At 39.1% G+C, this 20,336-nt stretch overlaps 1 protein-coding gene across 6 annotated transcripts; it reads left to right on the plus strand.

The window, feature by feature from the left end:
* Positions 1–299: 299 nt before the first annotated feature.
* Positions 300–20,149, plus strand: LUC7L3 (LUC7 like 3 pre-mRNA splicing factor). Of its 6 annotated transcripts, XM_055796122.1 has the most exons (13): positions 300–523; positions 7,182–7,248; positions 8,272–8,311; positions 8,544–8,688; positions 9,903–9,977; positions 10,063–10,167; positions 11,266–11,427; positions 11,895–12,178; positions 12,711–12,871; positions 17,925–18,065; positions 18,171–18,276; positions 18,695–18,760; positions 19,619–20,149. In XM_055796122.1, the coding sequence occupies exons 1-12, from the start codon at positions 425–427 to the stop codon at positions 18,717–18,719; spliced, it is 1,410 nt and encodes a 469-aa protein (XP_055652097.1). In that variant the 5' UTR covers positions 300–424; the 3' UTR covers positions 18,720–18,760; positions 19,619–20,149. The 6 variants fall into 6 exon arrangements, with proteins under 6 accessions (XP_055652097.1, XP_055652096.1, XP_055652098.1 ...); XM_055796121.1 differs by having other exon boundaries at positions 18,695–20,149; XM_055796123.1 differs by lacking the exon at positions 18,695–18,760.
* Positions 20,150–20,336: the final 187 nt, after the last annotated feature.

The raw sequence follows: 20,336 nt of genomic DNA on the forward strand, positions 1-20,336 counted from the left end.
GGCCGCGCTGCGGGGCCTCCCCGCGCCTCCCTCCCCGGTGGTAACGCCGCCTTGGCACCTCTCGCCTGCCGGGGCCATCAGCGGCCGACGACACCCCCAGGACGGGCCACGGGAAGGGGACCGGCCCCGTCCTACCCGGCCTTCCCCGCCGCCGCCGCGGCCCGGGAGCCGGCCCGGCGGGGAGGCGGCGGGCCCCGGGTGGGCAGGGCCGCGGGGCCGCCCCCACGCGAGACCGCGGGCAGGCCCGGCCCGCGCTCCGCAGGCCCCAGAGGCGGTTAGGCGGCGCGCGGTGCATTGTGGGCAGGGCGAGGAGCCGCGCCGCCATTTTGTCTCTGTCACTCTCAGCGGCGGCGCGGTCGGTTGGGGAGGCGAGGCGGCGGCGGCGCCGGTGTTTGGCAAGGGGGGATTCGGTCAGGACGACACGATGATATCGGCCGCCCAGCTCCTAGATGAGCTTATGGGCCGGGACAGAAACCTGGCCCCGGATGAGAAGCGCAGCAACGTGCGGTGGGACCATGAGAGCGTGAGTGAAGCGGAGCCGCCTCTCCCCTCCCTCCCGCCTCCGCATCCCCCTCGTAGGGCCGGGGTTTTGTCGTAGCGACACGGGCCGCGGGCCTGCGGCTTCTCCCGGCCCGGGGGCAGGGTAGGGGTGCGGGGCGAGGGGGCTCCCCAGGCCTGGGCGGCAGGTGGGGGCCGTCGGCGCGGGGCTGCGGGGCTCCTACATGGCGGCCGCGGGGCGGGCCGGGCCGTTGCGCGGGAACCTCGCTGGGCCTTGAGAGGAGGAGGAGGAACCGGGAGGGATGAGGATCCCGCCATAGTCAGGCAGTGTGAAGGGGCTTGCGGCGTTGTTTGGGCAGCTGGGAGGAGAGAGGCCTTGTGTTTGTGTTTCGGAGCAAGGGGGAGAGGTGGGGTTGGCCGTGGCGTGCTCTTGGCGGAGCGTCGGTAAACGGGCGGGGGGGGCCTTAGAGGGTCGGTTGGTGGCTGAGATCTCCCATGGGGAAAAAGAAAAACAAGGTGTCGGTAGCTGTGTGGGTGGAATAGTGGAATTCTGCTCGCCTGAGTAGAAGCCTGTTGGCTTGCAGGAAGGGAGATGGGGCAGATGTTAGTAGTTTGGAAGATAAATGTCTCTGGATCTCTTCCTGAGCGTGGTGTTGGGGAAGGAAACAGGAGGGTACAGGCATCCTCATGTTTAACTGGAGGTTGTAGCACAAGGAGGAACCATAAGATATTTGAAACTGAGGATTTTATTAAGGAAAGCTTGATCCCTTCCATGTTTACTCAGAGAAATGCCACAGCTCTTGAGGGGGACTAATGTAAACAGTACTATTGTTTAGAAGTACTTACGTATATTTTTTTAATGTGATGGTTAGTTAATCTTCTGCAGTAAATAGCTCGAACAAGGCTTTTAAATAATAGTTATTTTGGAGTGGGGCTTCTCCCCAGGTATGGTTGAGCCTTAACGAATGATGACTTTTAGTGATATCCATCATAGTTGTACTGTAAGTTATTTCAGAAGAAATCAGTGGTAGTTATAAAGTTCCTGTAGCTGCTTCTTTGGGAGAGATGAGCACTCTTGCTTCCACCCCCCCACCCCCCATTCATGATACATTTTTGAGTTACTTTATTTTAACATACACAATATCCCAGTTACGATAGTTTATTACCTGTGTGATGGGAACTTCTGTGGTTTAAGCTGCAAAAAGCACTCGGCTACTCCTGCCCTTAACGTTTTCTTGGGATGATGTTAAATTGGGAGAAGGGAGGGATGCTTACTTTTGGCTGTTCTAAATTGCATCTTAAATCACAGAGGTGTGAATTTCACGTTTTCAAATGGGAGTTATATCATTTTAAAGATGACAGATTCATATTTTAATTTGTCTTGGAATGCATGAAATAAGGACAGATATCTCTCTTGCCTTAGATTTTGCAAGTGCAAGGAACTCCCCCCACACCCCACACCCCCTTGAAAAATGCAGTTCTAATAGGTAAGCTGTGCATGTCAGGAGGATACTGTGGGTTCAGGAAGTTTTCATAACCTTCTTACTGTATTTCTAGACTTCTCTTATTAACCAAATTCCATTATTCAAGTAGGTGTTCCATTACATATTTTGTTTTTATTCTGAACTCAAGGAGCTATTCATGTTTGGAAATATGGTTTGAGCCATGGTGGTCCAGGTAGAATAGATAAGGAGATTATTTTGGTTTATTTAAGGTGGGAGAGACTTGGGGTTTTTTTTCTTGATTTTGTTTTATTTGTGTGGTTGTTTTTTTCCTTGTTTTCTTTAATCAAGTTCAGATGATTTTCTTCGTGTTCAAATGAGCAAATTTTTCAGTGTTAGGCTGGAGAGATTGACTATAGGATTTTTTCTCTAAGCTGTTTGGTTTTGTTGCTTCAGAAATGGGGCCTTGTCTCTTCTTCCCAGCCCTCCTTAGACAATTTAGAACAAGGAGAGCTGTGCTGTGTCTAAGGGCAATGGCAAATTTACAGTATTGGGGTCGAGCCTTCGGTCTCGCAAGAATTGCTGCTGTTTACTCTGCTCCTGCTTTTATTATAAAGTTTATAGGGCCATTATTAATTGCAGCCTCTGAAAGGAAGGTTGTCATTGAATCCTGTAGTCAACTGACTAGTTCATTAAAAAAAACCAAACAAACCCCAAACAAAAAAGCCAACCAAAACCCTGCTGTTAAAACATTTATTTCAGTTTGACTTCTTGCATCACCTAAAGATGACATGTTTTAAAAGACAGGAGATACAGATAAGGTTCAAATAGTAGCATGAATTCATCTGCCTGACTGCTGTTTTGCTTTTCAGATGGAGTACATATGCTAATGTTATTTCTTGTAAAATTAGTGATATGTTAACATGTAGTCTTTTCAAGATAAGCATGTTGTACTCATACCAAAGTTTATACCAAAGTTTAGGGTTTTGTGTCACATTTCATCCATTTTGGATATGGAAGGTTATCAAAACAAGCTTATCTCTATTTATCATCTGTAGAGTGCATCTAGGTGGATGTCGAAAACTAAAGGGAAGGTGCAATGAAATACAACATAGGAGTGGAAGCTGAAGATGTGGAAGCAGAGTGTATGATAGCTGAGCATTTATTTGCAGTTCTAATGAAACATGTTGATCATGTATTGTAAAGCTTTTTGCAGAGCTTACGTTCTTACTTAAAACTGACATGATTGAAGCCTGTAATCTTAAAAACTGAAATCCTGGTTGCTGTATGTTTTGGTATTGCAGAATGTCCTTAGATGATCAGTTCTAGTTTTGGCATAAAGGCTTTCTGTTTTCTGTGCAGGCGGAAGTTACTAGTATCAATTATTTTAGTCTTTCTGCTTACTGGCATATATGTAGACAAAGTATATTTCTGGAACAGTAACTTTTCTTGATTCACACATTCTTGCTTTAATATGCCACCTATACAAAACAAGTTTTGTGTGGAAACAGTGATTGTGTAAGAGTTCTGAGGCTGTTCTGTAGCAGAAGAAAGCCCAGCATTGACTACTCATGCTTTGTATAAGGCTTTGAGATTGTGATGGGTCCTTCAAGGTAAAAAGTTCCCCAGAAAGTGGGAAGGGTTGCCAAGCTGTTATGGACAAATGACTGTGAGAAGCCATCTCTGATAAGAACGCAGTTTCGCAAAATGTAGGTTCCGTATTTTAAATATGATCTGATGGTATTAGCTATTTATGATGTGTTATACTTTTTTTAATGCCAAAGACCTAAATTGGTCTCAGAATCTCGGGACTTAATTCTCCAGGGGATGAGGAGGGGAGGACTTGTTTTGGAAGAATATTAGTAATAGAAGGTTATCTCTAAACCTGGGGTTTGGGGGAAGGGCTTATGTTTGGTCTTGGGTGGTTGAGCGTTGCTCATAAAATGTCTGATGCCTGTGAACTTCAGTGGTTTCAAAAAACTCATCTATATGAAGGATTTTTTTTTTTTTTTAGTTTTTAGTGTGTGAACCACAACCTGCTGGACTTTATTCTCAGCCTTTTTACTAGGAATTGTCTGCTTAAAGGAATTTGCTTACATAATTTTTTTTACAGTTACACTGATACTTCTCCTCCATACATAATTTTTTGCAGAAGATGACCTTATTAATGTAGAAGTATTAATGATATACAGCTGTCAATAGTTTCTTTATAAAGGAAAGCTTTGAATTGCTTCACAAACCTGGAAGAGCTAGCCATTCTTGCTGTTAGCTTAGTCAAGTCTGAGATGAAGGATACTACTTTTCCAGCTCCAAGAGACTTAAAGAATTAGTGAACTTGAGATGAAGAAGTGGAAAGTTCCAAGTGTCTATCCTATCTGTATTTGGTCTAGTGTCTTCCTGAAACGTGAGACCCTGAAGGCTTTGAGACACAAGCTATGGCTAATCCTGCTGCAGTAGTTGGACAGTAACGTTCCTCTCTGTTATAGACTCTTGGTAGCGGAGTCATCAGAATAATTTGGCAAAAAGGAGTAAGTGCTTGTTACCTGCATAGGTAAATACCCATGCTAAACTGCCTATTGCTCTGTTTCTGCAAATACGGAATGTATTTCCATATTACTTCTGACTTGTGCTAAGTGCAGCTGTCTGATAAGCCATGGATGAGTAACGCCATTTGAAGTATATCGCCTCTGTTTGAGTCCTTTAATGACTCTGTGATGCTTGAGCCATTTCTTGGTCTTTTCTGTCCTTGCTCATCATTGATTACTTATGCCACTGACCGATGTACCACATGGTGAAGCTGAGCTGGAATGATACCTTTTGAGATTCTGAAAGATTGTCTAAAGTAGTGTTTTTCTGCTGAAGCAAGATCAGTTGAAGAACATAATGAAATAGGTATGAGAGCGGGAGGAAATTGCTGCAGACACACTAGCTGAACCACTGTAAGGTATTTCTCTGCAGGCTGCTTCTCAGGAGAGAATATAAAGTAATTCACTAGGTAGCATAGCATCCAGAGTTAGCTAGGAGAAAATTATGTAGCTTTTCAGTGTGTGTGGGTTTTGTTGTTGTGGCTTAGGGTTTTGGTTTGTTTGTGTGTTTTTTTAATATAAAAAATTAATGTATGACACATGTTTAAGCTATGTATTTTAGTATCAGTTACTACTGGTTTTGGCTGTAACCATCAGCTCGTAAGAGGATGCTTTTCCTAGCAGTACTGTTTCATAAAATTATTTTAATTATTTCTGGTGTTGGTTTGTTTGGGTTTTTTTGTCTTCAGCATACTTTTGCCTCTAATAACTTGTGTTGCTACTTATTTCAAAACTGGTACAGGCCCGTTTGCATAATTTCTGAGCTGATACAAGATGTTCTACGACTCCTTACAGCATAAGACGATCAGACTGTTATTAGTGTGCTCTCTATGTTTTAGGGAATTATCTAATCCACCCCTGAAATTTTTTTGGGGAACTGCCTTTCACTGACCCTGATACATGGGTGATGAGGATGAAAAATGGAGGAGTAAGGGAAAATAGTGAGAAATTAGATTTCTATTGGCTAGTACAGGAGTTCATCCCAGAAACTGCTTCCTTGAAACAGCTTGGTATTAAAATGAGGGATACCGCAGGTTTCAGAGAAGAGCAGATTCTGAAACCGTATTTTGTCTATTAACTTTCACCTTGCTTCCTGAGAAGAAAAAAATGTTGTGATTTTGTGTGGTGTTTTCTTAACTATTCTTGGTAAGTTGCTTCACATAGGTGCCACAGTGTCCTAACTTGGATCATGGGAGAAGTATCCAAATTATGTAATAAAAGATTTTTTTGTTTGTTTTTCATGTCCGTGGCTTGTTATTAGTAAGCTTGATAGTTTTTCTGTGTAATCTGTACAGCAGTCAGTACAGTTTAAACTTCTGTAGTCACATTTGCAGTCTGGCAGTTATCATGGAAAAATAAATTAGACTGTCTAATTTGGTCAGCTCGTGTCGCAGGCACTTCAGGGTGGTGTTGGTAGGTTTTGGGTCTGTCGTGACACCCCTATTTGTTAAAATACTTCAGAATGTATCTTAGGAAATATGTCACAAATCTTTGTCCACAGTATGTGTGAGAGTGTTAGAACTAGGTTTTAATATGCAGTAGTTATTACTAGATTTGCCAAATACTAGAAACTGGTGTAACATAAAAGATGTTAGAAGAAGGTCGAGGCTAGTTTTGGATTGACAGTTAAGTTAGTTAATGGCAGTCACATCTAGGGGAAGGTTCTATTGAAGAACTAGGTATTTAAGTTGGCTTATAAAGATAGGAGTGAAAGTATTTCTGATTTTATCTTTTTGGCTGTTCTGATAGATAGACAGGAGATTTTTCTGTGTAATCAATTTAAAGACCTGACCAACTTGACTAGCTGAGTCCATGCTCATGGTTGAGGGTGAATAATCTTTTTCACAAAAGCTAGTTTTATCCCAGCGTATGTTAAGTATTTACTAGCTAGACTAACAGGTTGGCTTTCTTCTAACTTCCTGGTGGTATTTTTCTGTTATCAAAAAGAACCTGACTTGCTAATGTAAAAATAGGCTATGTAGAAACAAAACAAACCATTTTTTAGTTGGCAGGAAACCAGGTTACAGTGAACGTCTCTTTGCCAGTTGTTCTTCAAGTAGGAATTTTTTAAAAGCATTGGAATGTGTAGTTATTGTATGTGTTCTTAAGTCTTTTAATTGACATCAGAATCCTTGAGGCAGTACTGTATGTTTGAATGCTGATGGCTCCTGTTCTCCAAGCCAGTGGCACTGAAAAAATGAAGGCTGAACACAAGAGTTGTTACAGACAAGCTCAGAGGAATTTGCTTTCCTGCTTCCATAGCAGATATTTTCCCCCCTTGTAGGTTTTCACGGTTAAGGAATTTCACTGTGATTTTTAATAGTCTGATCTGACTTAATTCCTTTAGAAATATCAAATACTGTATTGAATTTACAAATAGATTATGCTTTCCTTACATACTTAGTTGTGAAATTAAGAAATGCTATTATTGCAATGGGAAGTAAGATTTTTGATGTTTCGTCATTTAGGTGCACCTTGTAGCATTTACTGCTACCAAGTAACACAAAGATAGGGTGTATGTGTGTAAAACTTTCAGAAGTCTTGCAGTGTGTAAAGGGCATTTTTACACTGTATTTTAGAAAATAGAAGCAATTGCCTAAAATGACAAGTTCATGAGGAAAAAAGTGATGCCTATTTCTTTCTTCTCTTCTGTCAGGTTTGTAAATACTACCTTTGTGGCTTTTGCCCAGCTGAATTATTTACGAATACCCGTTCTGATTTAGGTAAGTCTATAAGTCTTGTGATTCTTAGTCACTTAAATGTAATTACAATTGAACTTTTGTTTGCAAACTACATTTTTATTGTACAGTGCTCTGTCAAAACACTTTGAAAATAGGCGTTTTTATTTTTAAAGGGTTGCTGGTGACATATGTTAACAGCAATATTTGTTCCAAATCCTATTTCCTCTAAGTGAAAAATTATTATTTTTTTTTTTTTCTGTAAGCTAAATTATAGGGTATGAGGTGGTTTTTTCCTCTTGAGGTGTTGGCTTCTAGTCTGGCTTATTCTACCTGGGCAGGGTTCTAACTTCTTTTTGAGTATACATTATTGAGCTTCTTTAGAGACTTATTTACTCTAATAGTTATTACTGAAGGCCATCTCTAAATTACTAGTAGCTTTCAAGTGATGGTATGCAGACAACATGTAGTTTGGAGGTGGTGACTAGGAAAACCAGGCTTTTTGCCTCTGTTAATTTCCAAGTCCGTTGAAGAATTTGATAGACTGGGGAAGGTGGGGAATTTTAACATGACTGCTTTGTGAACTCAGGCCACATACCTCCTAATTTTACTCTGAAGATCAATGTTTTAAGTAGCCAGTTTATTACAGAGAATACTGTCTGGAGCTTAGAAAATGCTTGGTGAAATTACCTTTCATATGTAATTTTTCCTTTTTGTGTGGGTTTATTTTTTGTGCGTGGGTGTTTTTTTTTTTAAGACCATAGTTGTTCAGGGTATTACTTTGTGTAGTTTTAGCAATGTAGAACTTGATCTGGAAATTCTGTTTTATATGAAGACTTTATATGTCATTCAGAATCTCCTTTAGTTTTATAATTACTAAACCATATTGGCATTCTTTTTCTTTAACGTGTCTTTCAAACTCCAAGCAAAAGGAAGCAGAAAGGCAAGCATAAAAATCCTTGGGAAGTGTTTGTAGCTCTGTTCTGTTACGGTGCACGAACAAATGCTTTTGGAATGTGAAACACCATTCAAGAACGTAAGCTTAAAACTTTTTGTGTGGTCTTTTAGGTCCTTGTGAAAAAATTCACGATGAAAATCTACGTAAACAGTAAGTATGTTGGCTGATAAGTTAATGCGAATAGTGCTTCTAGTACACTTAAAAATTTTAAAAGCAAGCCAACCATGAGAAACTTAATTGCTTTTTGATTTATGTAAACATTTATTTAAATGTATACTAGTCACTTACCTTGAGTAAGAATTTATAACATGGCAGGTTTTGTTATTTATAGTTCATATATTATGGATTGATGTGAGCTTTCATTTTTAAAATACTTCACCAGGTACGAAAAGAGCTCTCGTTTTATGAAAGTGGGCTACGAAAGAGACTTCTTACGCTATTTACAAAGCTTACTTGCAGAGGTAGAACGCAGGATTCGAAGAGGCCATGCTCGTTTGGCACTGTCACAGAATCAACAGTCTTCTGGGGTGAGTCTGGAAGAATCTTTTTTCCTCTAGATAGCCTCTTCAGGTAAAATACATTGTTTTCCAGAAGGTTTCTGTTAGGTAAGTCTCTTCATCTGTTAGCCAGTAGTTTGCATCTAGCCCTAATGGAAAAGGCAGGCGGCTCCACAGTCAGCAAGAATCCCTCTCTGTTCCCTCAGAATCAGTATCTGTTGTTCACCCTGGAAAACTGATCCTGTCAAGTGTTGTCTTTACCCTGGTAACCTCAGTTTACCTTCTCTCGTTTAGTTGCATATTTTTCCTTCCTTCTACTAGTAAGCTGTATCACAGTGATACTACTGAAGTAAGCAGGCACTGGGTCTTTCAGCAGCTGATGGAGCTAAATCCCCCGTCAGCAGCCACAGTGGGGCAGTAACCTCTTTGTACTCCAGCACCGCCATTGGCAGGTGATGATGGAATTATGGAAGTTTGAGAAATAAATTCTTCTGTGCGACTTCTCTCAGTTTCAGGCTGCATACTAGACAGCTGTTAAGGAAAAGCTTAAACTGACCGGGAGAAAAATTTTGCATGTTTACTCCGCTCATTTTCTTGTCCTTTGATGGATTTGGAGCAGTGACTGTGACCTGTGCTCTGAGAGTTTCCTGACTGCTAGGAGCCTTGCTCCTTCTTGCTGCTGCAATTAATTGTTCTGTGCAAAGTCCAGTTGCTTCAGAAGGAGCAGTACCCAGTCAAGAGAGCTTACTGGCTGTGGAGTAGAGCAGAGGTTAGAGTGAGGTAGATAAAAGTCTATTCCGGCAGAGAGGACACTAGTAACCAGTACATTCTGGATGAAGTGAGACGTTTTCTTGCGTTTAGGCTCAGAAGTTAAATTTCAGAGCCCACAGAACTTTTAAGTCATATTTGAGTGTCTGCAAAGATACGTAATGGCTGCATGGTAGCTTCAGAGTTTAAATTTAGGACTTTGAATTCAAATGTCTTACCTTTTATGGGCCAGGCCTTGAATGTTTTTGTTGATTTAGGAGGAATTTGTGTGACTAAAACTTGCTTCACTCAGCAAGAGTGGAATAAGCTGTGTTGAGGAGTCTACTCTGTTAGTAGGTTCTCGCTAAGGAGAAGCAGTAGGAGGGGGTTATTCCTGAAGTGTCTCTGGAATATAAGAAGACATACATTTGTGCATGCATACATATATACATATATATATATGTATATATATGATATGTGTTTGTATTGTTTGGCAGGGAGCGGGACCTACCGGTAAAAATGAAGAGAAGATTCAGGTGTTAACGGACAAAATTGATGTACTTCTACAACAGGTGAGGATTTTTTTACCCCATGTAACAGAGATCTCTTCTGTTACTTGGTGAAAAATTATAGTTGAATTTTTCTCTTGTCCTTTAGATTGAAGAACTAGGTTCAGAAGGGAAGGTGGAAGAGGCACAAGGAATGATGAAACTTGTTGAACAGTTAAAGGAAGAGAGAGAATTGCTGAGGTCTACAACTTCAGTAAGTAATGTTTCTAGATCTGTCAGACTTAATTCAAAATTTGGTGCAACAGTACAGTTTTAACCTTGTCCTTAACATTGAAGGCATGCAAGTTCTGCACAGAATTTATTAGACAATAACAGGACACTTAAATGAGTTAGTCCAGTGTGTTGATTCAGCATGCTACCTTGAAAGTGGGTTTCCTGCACACAAATTGGGAAACTATTCACATAGCAGCCCTGGAGGCGAGCTTCCATCTTACTCTAGTTCAGGTCTCAGTTAAACTTTGCCATGTAGCCCCTGCAATATTATTTCACTGAATTATTGATCTGACTGTTACAGAGAGCCTTTGTGTTGGGGCTGTGACTGGAGACGGGCATCTATCTGAATTAGAGAGCTACAGAAGCCAAAGTTAATGTGTTAAATAGCAAGTTCCTGTCAATAGAAAGGAGCTTACGTTTAGACATTATATCTCAGCGTTTAATAATGTGCTGAAATTGTGATGCCTGTTTTATTTTTTAAAAGTTCTTAAATGTTGTGGGCTGTAGTGTTTGTGTCCATACTACATGATTCATGAACATTGCACAGCAATCATTATTTGGGTTTATGTTGAAATTTCAGTATATTTCTCGTATGTCTGTTGAAACTGAATCAATTTGACTTATTAGTCTTTTAAATAGAAGCCCAGCATTCCTTTTTGTATTTCTTCATGGGATATTCTAGCCTTTTCATTGCTTGAGACATACTACATGCTTATTCTGCAGCTCCAGGCATTTCAGTTGATGCCAGAAAAATCATTTGTATTTTTTATAATCCTGAGTTTGCAAGGAAGCTGCAGATAAGGCTATATACGTATTAATCCTTTGCAGTGTAGAATAAGGTTTGTTTTATGTGTTTTCTAATAGACTCCTTTACTGTGGCTTATGTGGAATGGGTGTACGTAGCCTATTTTTGTGCTGTTCATCCTGGTAGGTGCAGTGCTCCAAAGACAGAGCATGCAGATAACGGCTTTGAGCTAGTGCTTAGGATTTGATCACAGTAACAATAAAGTTCTAAATCTCTTCAGTGGCTTCTGGCTGAAACTTTTACTTTGCTTTATCAAATGTTTTTCTTTTGCAGACAATTGAGAGCTTTGCAGCCCAAGAAAAGCAAATGGAAGTTTGTGAAGTTTGTGGAGCCTTTTTAATTGTAGGAGATGCACAGTCCAGGGTAGATGACCACTTGATGGGAAAGCAGCACATGGGTTATGCCAAAATAAAAGCTACTGTAGAAGACTTAAAAGTAAGCATCTCCTTCAGTTATTGAATATTAAAAAATTGCTTGGAGGCTTCCTATGGTAAATAGAAGGCTGCCCAGTGGACTTTCTCAAGCGGGTGAAATACTCCAAAGATGGTATATAGAAATTAAATGGAATTGTACCCTGCACGCTTAGCGTTGTGCTTGCACTGACATTCTTTGTTGTGTGTGATTACACTTGATACAAGCAAAGATGTAAATTTGGGTGAGAATTTTTTGTGGCCTTTGTAAAGGACTGTAGTGTGGCCTCTGTTCTTGTGAGAATGGCGAGGAAAAAAAGTTCTGCACGACAAAGGATTTCCGTTAAGGGATTTTAGAAAGTGCTTCTATGTAGGCCATCCTTTGTTTGGAAAAACACCTGAAACATCCTCAGAATGTATGAGCTAAGTTACGTTGAGTGATTTATCTGGAGTAATCTTCTTTTTTTTTTTTCTGTGAACTTTTTTCTTAAGGAAAAGTTACGAAAAAGAACAGAAGAACCTGACCGTGATGACAGGTTAAAAAAAGAGAAACAAGAACGAGAAGAGAGAGAGAAAGAGAGGGAACGGGAAAGAGAAGAGCGGGAAAGGAAGAGACGACGTGAAGAAGAAGAAAAGGAAAAAGAGAGGGCTCGTGATAGGGAGAGACGTAAAAGGAGCCGTTCACGGAGTAGACATTCAAGCAGAACATCTGACAGAAGATGCAGCCGTTCACGAGATCACAAAAGATCAAGAAGCAGAGAAAGAAGGCGAAGCAGGTGTGTGTGTGTGTGTGTGTTTATGTACTTTCATGTAACTTTGCAAATTGTAAAAATCTTGTGGGGACTTCATCTGTTAGCCTGGGTCACATCACAGATGTGTTCTTGCCTCTTCAGTGGAGGCATGCTTTACTGGTTCTAAGGATGAGCAAGTTTTTGCTGTGTGTTCACTGTCTTCTCTCAATTTTTGGAAGTAGATGGACACCATTGTGGTGGAAGTGGTCTTACGAGGGAGCTTTGAGTAGACAAATGCTCCCAGAGAGCAGGATCTTTTTTTTTTCCTTAAGGTGATCTGTGATTCATAGTACTGGATGTTTTTAAGCTGTGTGGTTGAATGTTTGAGTAAATGAAGAAGGCAGTGTGAAGCCAGTCTTATGTACTGAGAAATACTTATATGCAGTGTGCTAAAGCTTGTTTTACATACGTGTTTTCTGCAAATAATCAGTGTATTAGAAAGTGCTACTGTTTTAGCTTCTGAGTTGTAAATGTCAGCTGTTATTTTCTATTCTTGAAATTTTCTCTGCATGTTAAGGAGCCGTGACCGAAGAAGAAGCAGAAGTCATGATAGATCAGAAAGAAAACATAGGTCTCGTAGTAGGGACAGAAGACGATCAAAAAGCCGCGATCGGAAATCCTACAAGCACAGAAGCAAAAGCAGAGAGAGAGAACAAGACAGGAAGTCAAAAGAAAAAGGTATGTTTGTGTGAAGGCTGAGTTCGTATCAAGTTCTGAAACTAATCTTTCTTTAAAGTCTCAAAAGCATAGTCTTCCAGTGAGTGACTGAAGGGCCTTCTTAGCATCAAGTCAAATCTAGTTTTATAAGCTGTGTATGTTGCTTTTAACCAATTTGAAGCATTTTGTTCATTCCAGTTACTGTTAATGCACATGTTGTGCATATATACACCCCAGTGACCACCTCTTATGTTACAGTAGTTATTAAAAGCTTACCACTTTACAAATTGTGCGAGGATTTTAATGTATTTTAAGACCTGTTTACTGTTTACCTTTAGAAAAACATAAGCCTGTAATCAGATATTCTTAAGAGTGAGTATTTTCTGTTCCTACTGTTAGATATTTCTCTAATTACCCTCTGCTGGTACATGTTCTGTGGGAGATTTGGTAGCTGGTTTTTCACCTGTACCATCTATTATTTCTCTACACTATCATGTTTCCTTTATTTTCCTTTAACAGTGCTTTTAAGTTTTTTGGTTTTGTTTTCTAATCTATGAATACCGTCCAAGATAAATCTTGCAGAATTTCTGTAATGGTCTAAATAACAATTTCATGCCCTCTCCCCAATCTCCTGCTCTTCCCACCATCTTTCCCCCTTGTTCTTGTGTTTTGGTTTTGTTGTGGTTTGGTTTTTTGTTGGTTTGTTTTTTGGGTTTTTTTCCAAATGAAGTGACACTTGCTTTGTTCAGTGTTCAGGTGAGTCTTAAAAAGAATGCTGTATTAGTCCTTGGAATGCTTTTGTAGCAGGACATACCGTGTACAACAGCATTGATAGTGACTCACTGCTTCATGAAAGAAGCTTTACCTGTTAAGTAGGAATAAAAAGAGCTACAGAGAGAAAACTACAGATTCACATTCTATGAAAAGATATTGATTCACTGTTACTGCTAAATTTTCCGCTTCAAAATTCTTTTGAAACTTCTATACAAATCTAATACTAACTTCTGGCTTAAAGTACTGGCTCTGTTGGGGCATTGACTAAAATGTCCAGTCTGAAACAGTCACCCCGCTTCATTATTCAAGCTGACCATCGGTAATGGATGAAACAATTCGGTTTATGTTTTTAAGGTACTTTTGAGGTTCTCTGGAATGAAAGGTGCTATGTGCATGTTTCTGGATTGCATAGGCCTGTTCACCCTACCCTTACTTTTCCATATTTATCCAGTGGATTAGTTTCCCAGATGTTGGTAATGCTTCATGTCTTTTCCTTGCCTGACTTCCTTGGACTGTTTTGATTTTTCTGGTTTATACTATGGTGCATCTTAAATATTGAGTCTTCTCTCATTTTGCTTTGCCCTTTATAAGCACAAGTGGGTTTTAGCTGCTTTCTCTCTGGCAGTGGAACTGATGCATAGTGTTTAAACTCCGATTCAGGATTGTAGCCTGTATCTGTCCATTTGTTACTTTATTCCTACCTCATATAGTGCCTTTTTTGCATACTTACGAAGAGATTTCTGGTACTTAGTCAAGAATGTCCTATTCACTATTCTGTGTCTGTCTATGCATATAAATAATTGTGTTCTTATTTATTCAGATTTGCTCTGGTTTTGAGCTTAACAGCTTTTCAGTTCTTTCCTTTATCCTTCCATAAATAGAGGAGCTAGTGAACTTTCTTCAGCATCTCGATATTTTTAGTTTTAACTTGACTGATGTCCTTGCTGGCCGTTTTATTTGCTGCTTGCTGCTTTCTTCCTCCAGAAATGAGAACAGTAAGGTGATGCTATGAGCTGTGATGAAAATTCCACATGGGAATATCAATTACTCTTTTTGACTATTGAAATGTAACATTTCTAGAAACACACATAGGCCCTAGAGCAGGACTGTAATGCTAAAGAAGTTTGTGTTTTTCCCTTTGTTGGGAAAATCTTAAAAAAGGGGGGGGGGGGGGGGGGGGAGAAGAAAAGGAAAAAAAGCAGTAGTATTTAATAAGCAAGCATTGAATTTCTATGATGAAGCTGTAAACACAGTTACATCCTCATGCTTGCAATGTGGCATTGTAGGTAGATAATTGTAGATAGCTTTAGAGGTTCATATACCCCAAACATGTGGCTGGCTACCTGCTCTGCTGTTTGCACAAAAGGAAGCGATGTAGAAGTTAAGACATAACTTACTACATTTGGTGCTCCATTGGGAATATTGGCTTCAGAATCTAAATGTCCACCATTGATCTGCAGTTACAAAAGTAAGCAGCAAAGGCCTGGCTGTAACTACTTGTGGTAGTGCCTTTCATCTTGAAATCTCAAAACTGCTTTATAAACATGAATCTTAACAGGGCAAAAAAAGCAAGGCACGGTTGCCCGAGACTTCCCTACTGTTACACGTTAGCGTCATACTTAGAAAATTCAGAAGTCCTGGCTTCTTGTTCACTAAAATACTGTGGCATACAACGACCTTTAAGATTGTAAGAAAAAAGTATATGTAAAAATGGAGACAATTTCTGACTCGGGTTTCAGGAACAAGGATACGTTTGCTAAAGGAGGGAGCCACCAGCCATAAATTGAGTGTTAGCTTAATGTAAGCCAGCAGAACACAACTGCTGTTCAAGTAAATCAGCTTCAGAGTAGGTGGAATAAATAGGGTCTTCTTTTGAAGAAAAGGAAAACATCTGTTCTACAAGTACCTTCGTTTTATGAAGGGTTAATACTGGAACATGCCTCCAGACCACTTTTAACTTAGCTTTTTACCTTCCTTAATCTAGATTCATATACTTATATAAAAATAATTGATTTGTGATCATGTTTTCCTGTTAGTGATTAAACCTCAGCAAATACTGTCAGAACATCCAAACCTTCAGTAATACTGGATATTATGCTTGACGGATTTTTGCATTTTCTGAACACAAACCATTCACATTATCTTGGTAAGGGCTCTCACAAAATATATCTCAGTTGCCCACATGAACTCAGTCAGACAAATGTGCATGTGTTGAATCAGGAAGCAAAGTCAATATTATGTGATTATACCTAATAGATCGCAGCAGAAATAATATACACAGTTTCAACAGCAAACTAATTGTATATGCTTTTAAAGAAAGAAATCTCACTGATTGAAAATACAGTGGAGGAACTTTACCGCTTGCAGATACTCCAGGAGTTGAAAGAAGCTCAGTTATTGGACTATTTGCTGAATACACTTTATCAGTTCTGCTTGGCAAACTGGAGGTTTGCTATGGTAAACCTATTTTATTCTTAAAAGTTTTTAGAAGAGTTTCATCTTTTGTACCACAGTTTAATAGTAGCTTTTTAACCTTAAACAAAATTATCCTTCCTGACCAAATTCAAGAAACAAACAAGACAGAACAAAACCCTGCACACTGCACATCCGTAGGGCTATTAAGATCTACCATATCTACATAGGACAGAAGATAAGATTATTGGACTGACTACTAGTCCTCTGCGGGGAAACAAGACTACTATTCCTCAGTGGATCTACGTGTGCATCGGAGATACCTATAAGACACAAAAAGAAGACTTTTTAACAAGGTTAGTTAGAGTGCAATCTACCTGCGGAGTTGCAAAACCGAGGGCAGACAGATACAAAATTATTAGTTCTTCAGTTAGCTTTTTGACGTTGCTGCGTGCTTTCTCCAAGCACCGTGCACTGGATGTGCTGCTTCAGGTGAAACCTCAGTAGTAGTGCTCATTAGGCAGTTGCCTTAATTTCTGTGTGGGGGTTTTACCCCTCCCTTTTGGTGGTCTGTTTTAAAGCAAAGAAGTTGGGATATTGCTTCTCTTTTAAAGCTTAATTTCTGCTTTGTCTTCTGGAATATAAAAGTGTGTTACGCCAGTCTAGGTGATAACATTATTTAAAGTAGCTTTTTTCAGTGTGTTCGATCTGTGTGCTCCTGTGTTGGGGATGTGTATATATATATTTATATTATTTATTTTAATTGCCCGGATAGCAGGGAATAATCAGAAAAAAAGAGCATGAATGTTGTTCTGTATGATGACATCAGAGAGGTTGGTTTTTTGGATTTTTTTTTTTTATTTTTTTCTTTCCAAAGTGTCTTTACTGATCAAAGGTTGAATATTATGGTGTGTAATAATACAGAAGTAATTGGTAGTTTTATTAAATTTGCAAATACTGAATTTACGGATGAGGCACGCAGCTCTTATACTGAATGTTTTTCTTCCCATGGAAATATTTTTACTTCTGGCTTCCTTCCTTCCTTCGAAGATTATTGAGGAAAAGATGAGTTTTCCAGCAGTGTAGCAAACTCATCAGTCAGCTTTCCAATTCATGATGAAATTGTGGGGTCCTTCCCATCTTCCTTTTCCTTTTCCTTTGGAAAATAGTGCTTTTTATACAGCTTCCAAACTGTGTCCCCAAGCTGTTTTAATAAGTGGATTATAAATGGCTGCGGTTTGTATAAAATTGGGAAATAATAATGCTGACAAGCGTGCAGCTTCTGTGACAGACTGCATTTTGATTGTCACTGTGATCCCCGCCTTCAGAGCTAGCAGTGCTTAATACTGTTTGTTTCCCCAAGTATTTGGTTGTTTGGGGTTGCTATTTTTTTAAATTGGCAAGTATTGATTGATTTGGTAATGCACTAATGCGTTATCCCATCACTCTTTTCTGATTCTGTTTTCAAGAACCATATTTAATGAGAATTGTAAACCAAAGGCGGCCATACAACTCATAAACTTGGGGACAAAAATGGTCCCATGATAAGTAAGGAAGCCATGCACCATAATTACACACTCGCCTAACTTCTTGACTGCCTCTTTACCCCCAACTTGTATATGTCAACAGTTGACAGCAGAGTTGCTGCCTCTGTTAGGAGGTCTGTCCTTTCTCCTCTTTTCCCCACCCTCTACTGTCCCCTTTTACCTTTTTTTTGGTACCCTCTCCATTCCAGCATGGTAGTCTGAAGCCTATTCCTGTAATTTCTTGAGTATTACTGTTACTGCTATAGAAAGTAATTGTCCCATTTTGTATGCAATATATATCTCACATGTGCAATGTTTGTTTTTACTTTGAAATCCATGGTCAATGTCTTCTTTCATGGCAGAAAAGAGGGGATCTGATGATAAAAAAAGTAGTATGAAGTCCAGTAGTCGAGAAAAACAGAGTGAAGACACAAATACAGACTCGAAGGAGAGTGATACTAAGAATGAGGTCAATGGGACCAGTGAAGACATTAAATCTGAAGGTGACACTCAGTCCAATTAAAACTGATCTGATATGACCTCAGATCAGACAGAGGTAAGTGCATTATTTCAAACTTTGATTAGGGCTTTTTGTTACTGTTTAACAGTGCAGCGTAAGTATGCACAGATGAAGATGGAACTAAGCCAAGTAAGAAGACATACTAAAGCACCTTCTGAAGGAAAAGACAGTGTAGTCCTGCAAAACATTTTGAGGTACATTGTTTTGTCTCAGCTATTTTGTAGCAGACTCGTGCCCCCATTAGTGTGCCTCTTTGGGACATATTTGTAATATAGTCACAATAGAAAAATTAATTATCCTTTTTTATTTTTAGGGATTTTGTTATCGTTTTTTTTTTAAAAAAAGTTGAACTGTTTTTGTATTTAAGTCCATATTGTGTTGGTACATCAGCAGAAACTTTTGCTTTAATACTTAATATTTGAGGCACATGTTGGACTACTTTGTTTTCATATAAACTGCTAGTATTTCTTTGTCAAGGATGTTTCTAGTTTTTTTGCTTTATTGCCTTGCATTCTAATGCAGTTTGTTCTGTAACTCGAGAGCCAGTAGCATTGGATTGATGGAAGTGTAGGGTTTATGAATTATTGCAGCTGACTACCATACCTCACACAGCGTTGGTGTTGTGAGCGGCCCATGAAAAGCCAAATTAAAAATCAAGGATTCAGTCAAACTAAGCAGGTACTCATGCCAGGTACTCCTTTCTCTACCCACATCCATGTTTGAATGCTGTTGCCTGTAATCTTTAAGCTTACTGTTGTGTTTTGATTTTCAAGATAGTGAAAAGGACTTTTTGTGTATTGTGTGAATACTGTTAAATCTGATGTTAACAGAATGGAATTTTCTTTCAACTGTATGTAGGGATGCAGTGCTGCCCAGAATTAGATATCTTTAAAGAGTTTAAAATGCAATAAACACTACATAATAATCGCCTTGTTACTTTCAATGCAATTCAAGTCTTTAAGAGGTATGTGTTTAATATTTCCTACTGTGTAGGAGAATTTGCAATCAGCCATAGTACAGAGAAGTGGAATGGCTGATAACAGACTTCTAAGGCAAATGTAAATACAGAGACAGATGCCACCAAATGATTACAATGTTCATGGCAAGAATGTATGCTGAGAATACCATTTGTTGGAAATGAAACAGCTAAACAATGGGAAATACAAATGCTGTATTAAAAGGAAAACTTGAAGTTTTTTCCCCACTCTTGACATAGCTTTCTTACTCTTACAGAAGGTCTTTAGTTGTATTCCTGAAATAAGGAACTAACAATGGAGAGTACAGCTGATAAATGAGCTTCTTGCAACATAATTTGTTACTGTAGTTTCGTTATTTATGCTAGGAACTCTTAAGCACTTAATGTTGATCATTAAATTATTCATGCTATGTTATTGCTTCTAAAGTCAGTCATGTTCAATGTTGACATTTTTGTAGAGTTAAGATGACAGCTAACAACTGGGCCAATATGTAAGAATGGTAAACTAAATGCTCTTAATGCTGTCTAATTGTCTGTTTTCCCAAAATTTTGCATTATAGGACTGCTACATGAAGAACCTGCGAAGACAGTGGAAGACAGCTTAAACTGAAGATCTGCATTAAAATGAGGTGAAAGAAAGCTGTAGTGGCGTAGAAAAATATAAAGTTGAGTTAGAAATTTTTTTTTTTAAATAAAATTTAATTCAGGACTGGTGTTTCCTCCCAGAGTTCAGAAAGATGTGTTGATAATAGCACATATGCTACTGAGAATATAAGTCCTGTATCCTTTTTTTCTTTAAGACTTTTTAAGATAAGAAACCAACATAACCTGAACACATGGCTTGCTCAGTGTTTAATTGCAAGTTTTCATTCTTGGACTTTAAAACACAAGAATAAATGTTTAGTATTTGTGTGAATCGAACTAAAATGAATCCCATTTTTACAACTAAGCTATTCCTAGCTTCTTGATATACAAGAAATGGAAATAAAGTATCTTTGAATTTCTGTTACAAATTTGATTGTCTCTGTCATTGAACGTTTAATATTAAATAAGTTTCTTTCCTAATAAATTTACTCATGTCTTCAAGCTTAGTCCATTAATTTGGATGCTTAGTTATTCTGTGGTGTTTGTGGGTTTGGGTTTTTTTTGTGTGCCATCAGTTAGTATTTAATTTCAAGCTTACTTGACGTTTGTTGGATCGTGTGTCCCCTAAGAAGTACAGCTTATGCTGCAGTTGGTTAAGAAGTTCCAGAAATCTCACAATAAAAACGTAGGCCT

Source organism: Falco peregrinus, chromosome 2 (assembly GCF_023634155.1).
Source record: "Falco peregrinus isolate bFalPer1 chromosome 2, bFalPer1.pri, whole genome shotgun sequence".
Lineage (NCBI taxonomy): Eukaryota > Metazoa > Chordata > Aves > Falconiformes > Falconidae > Falco > Falco peregrinus.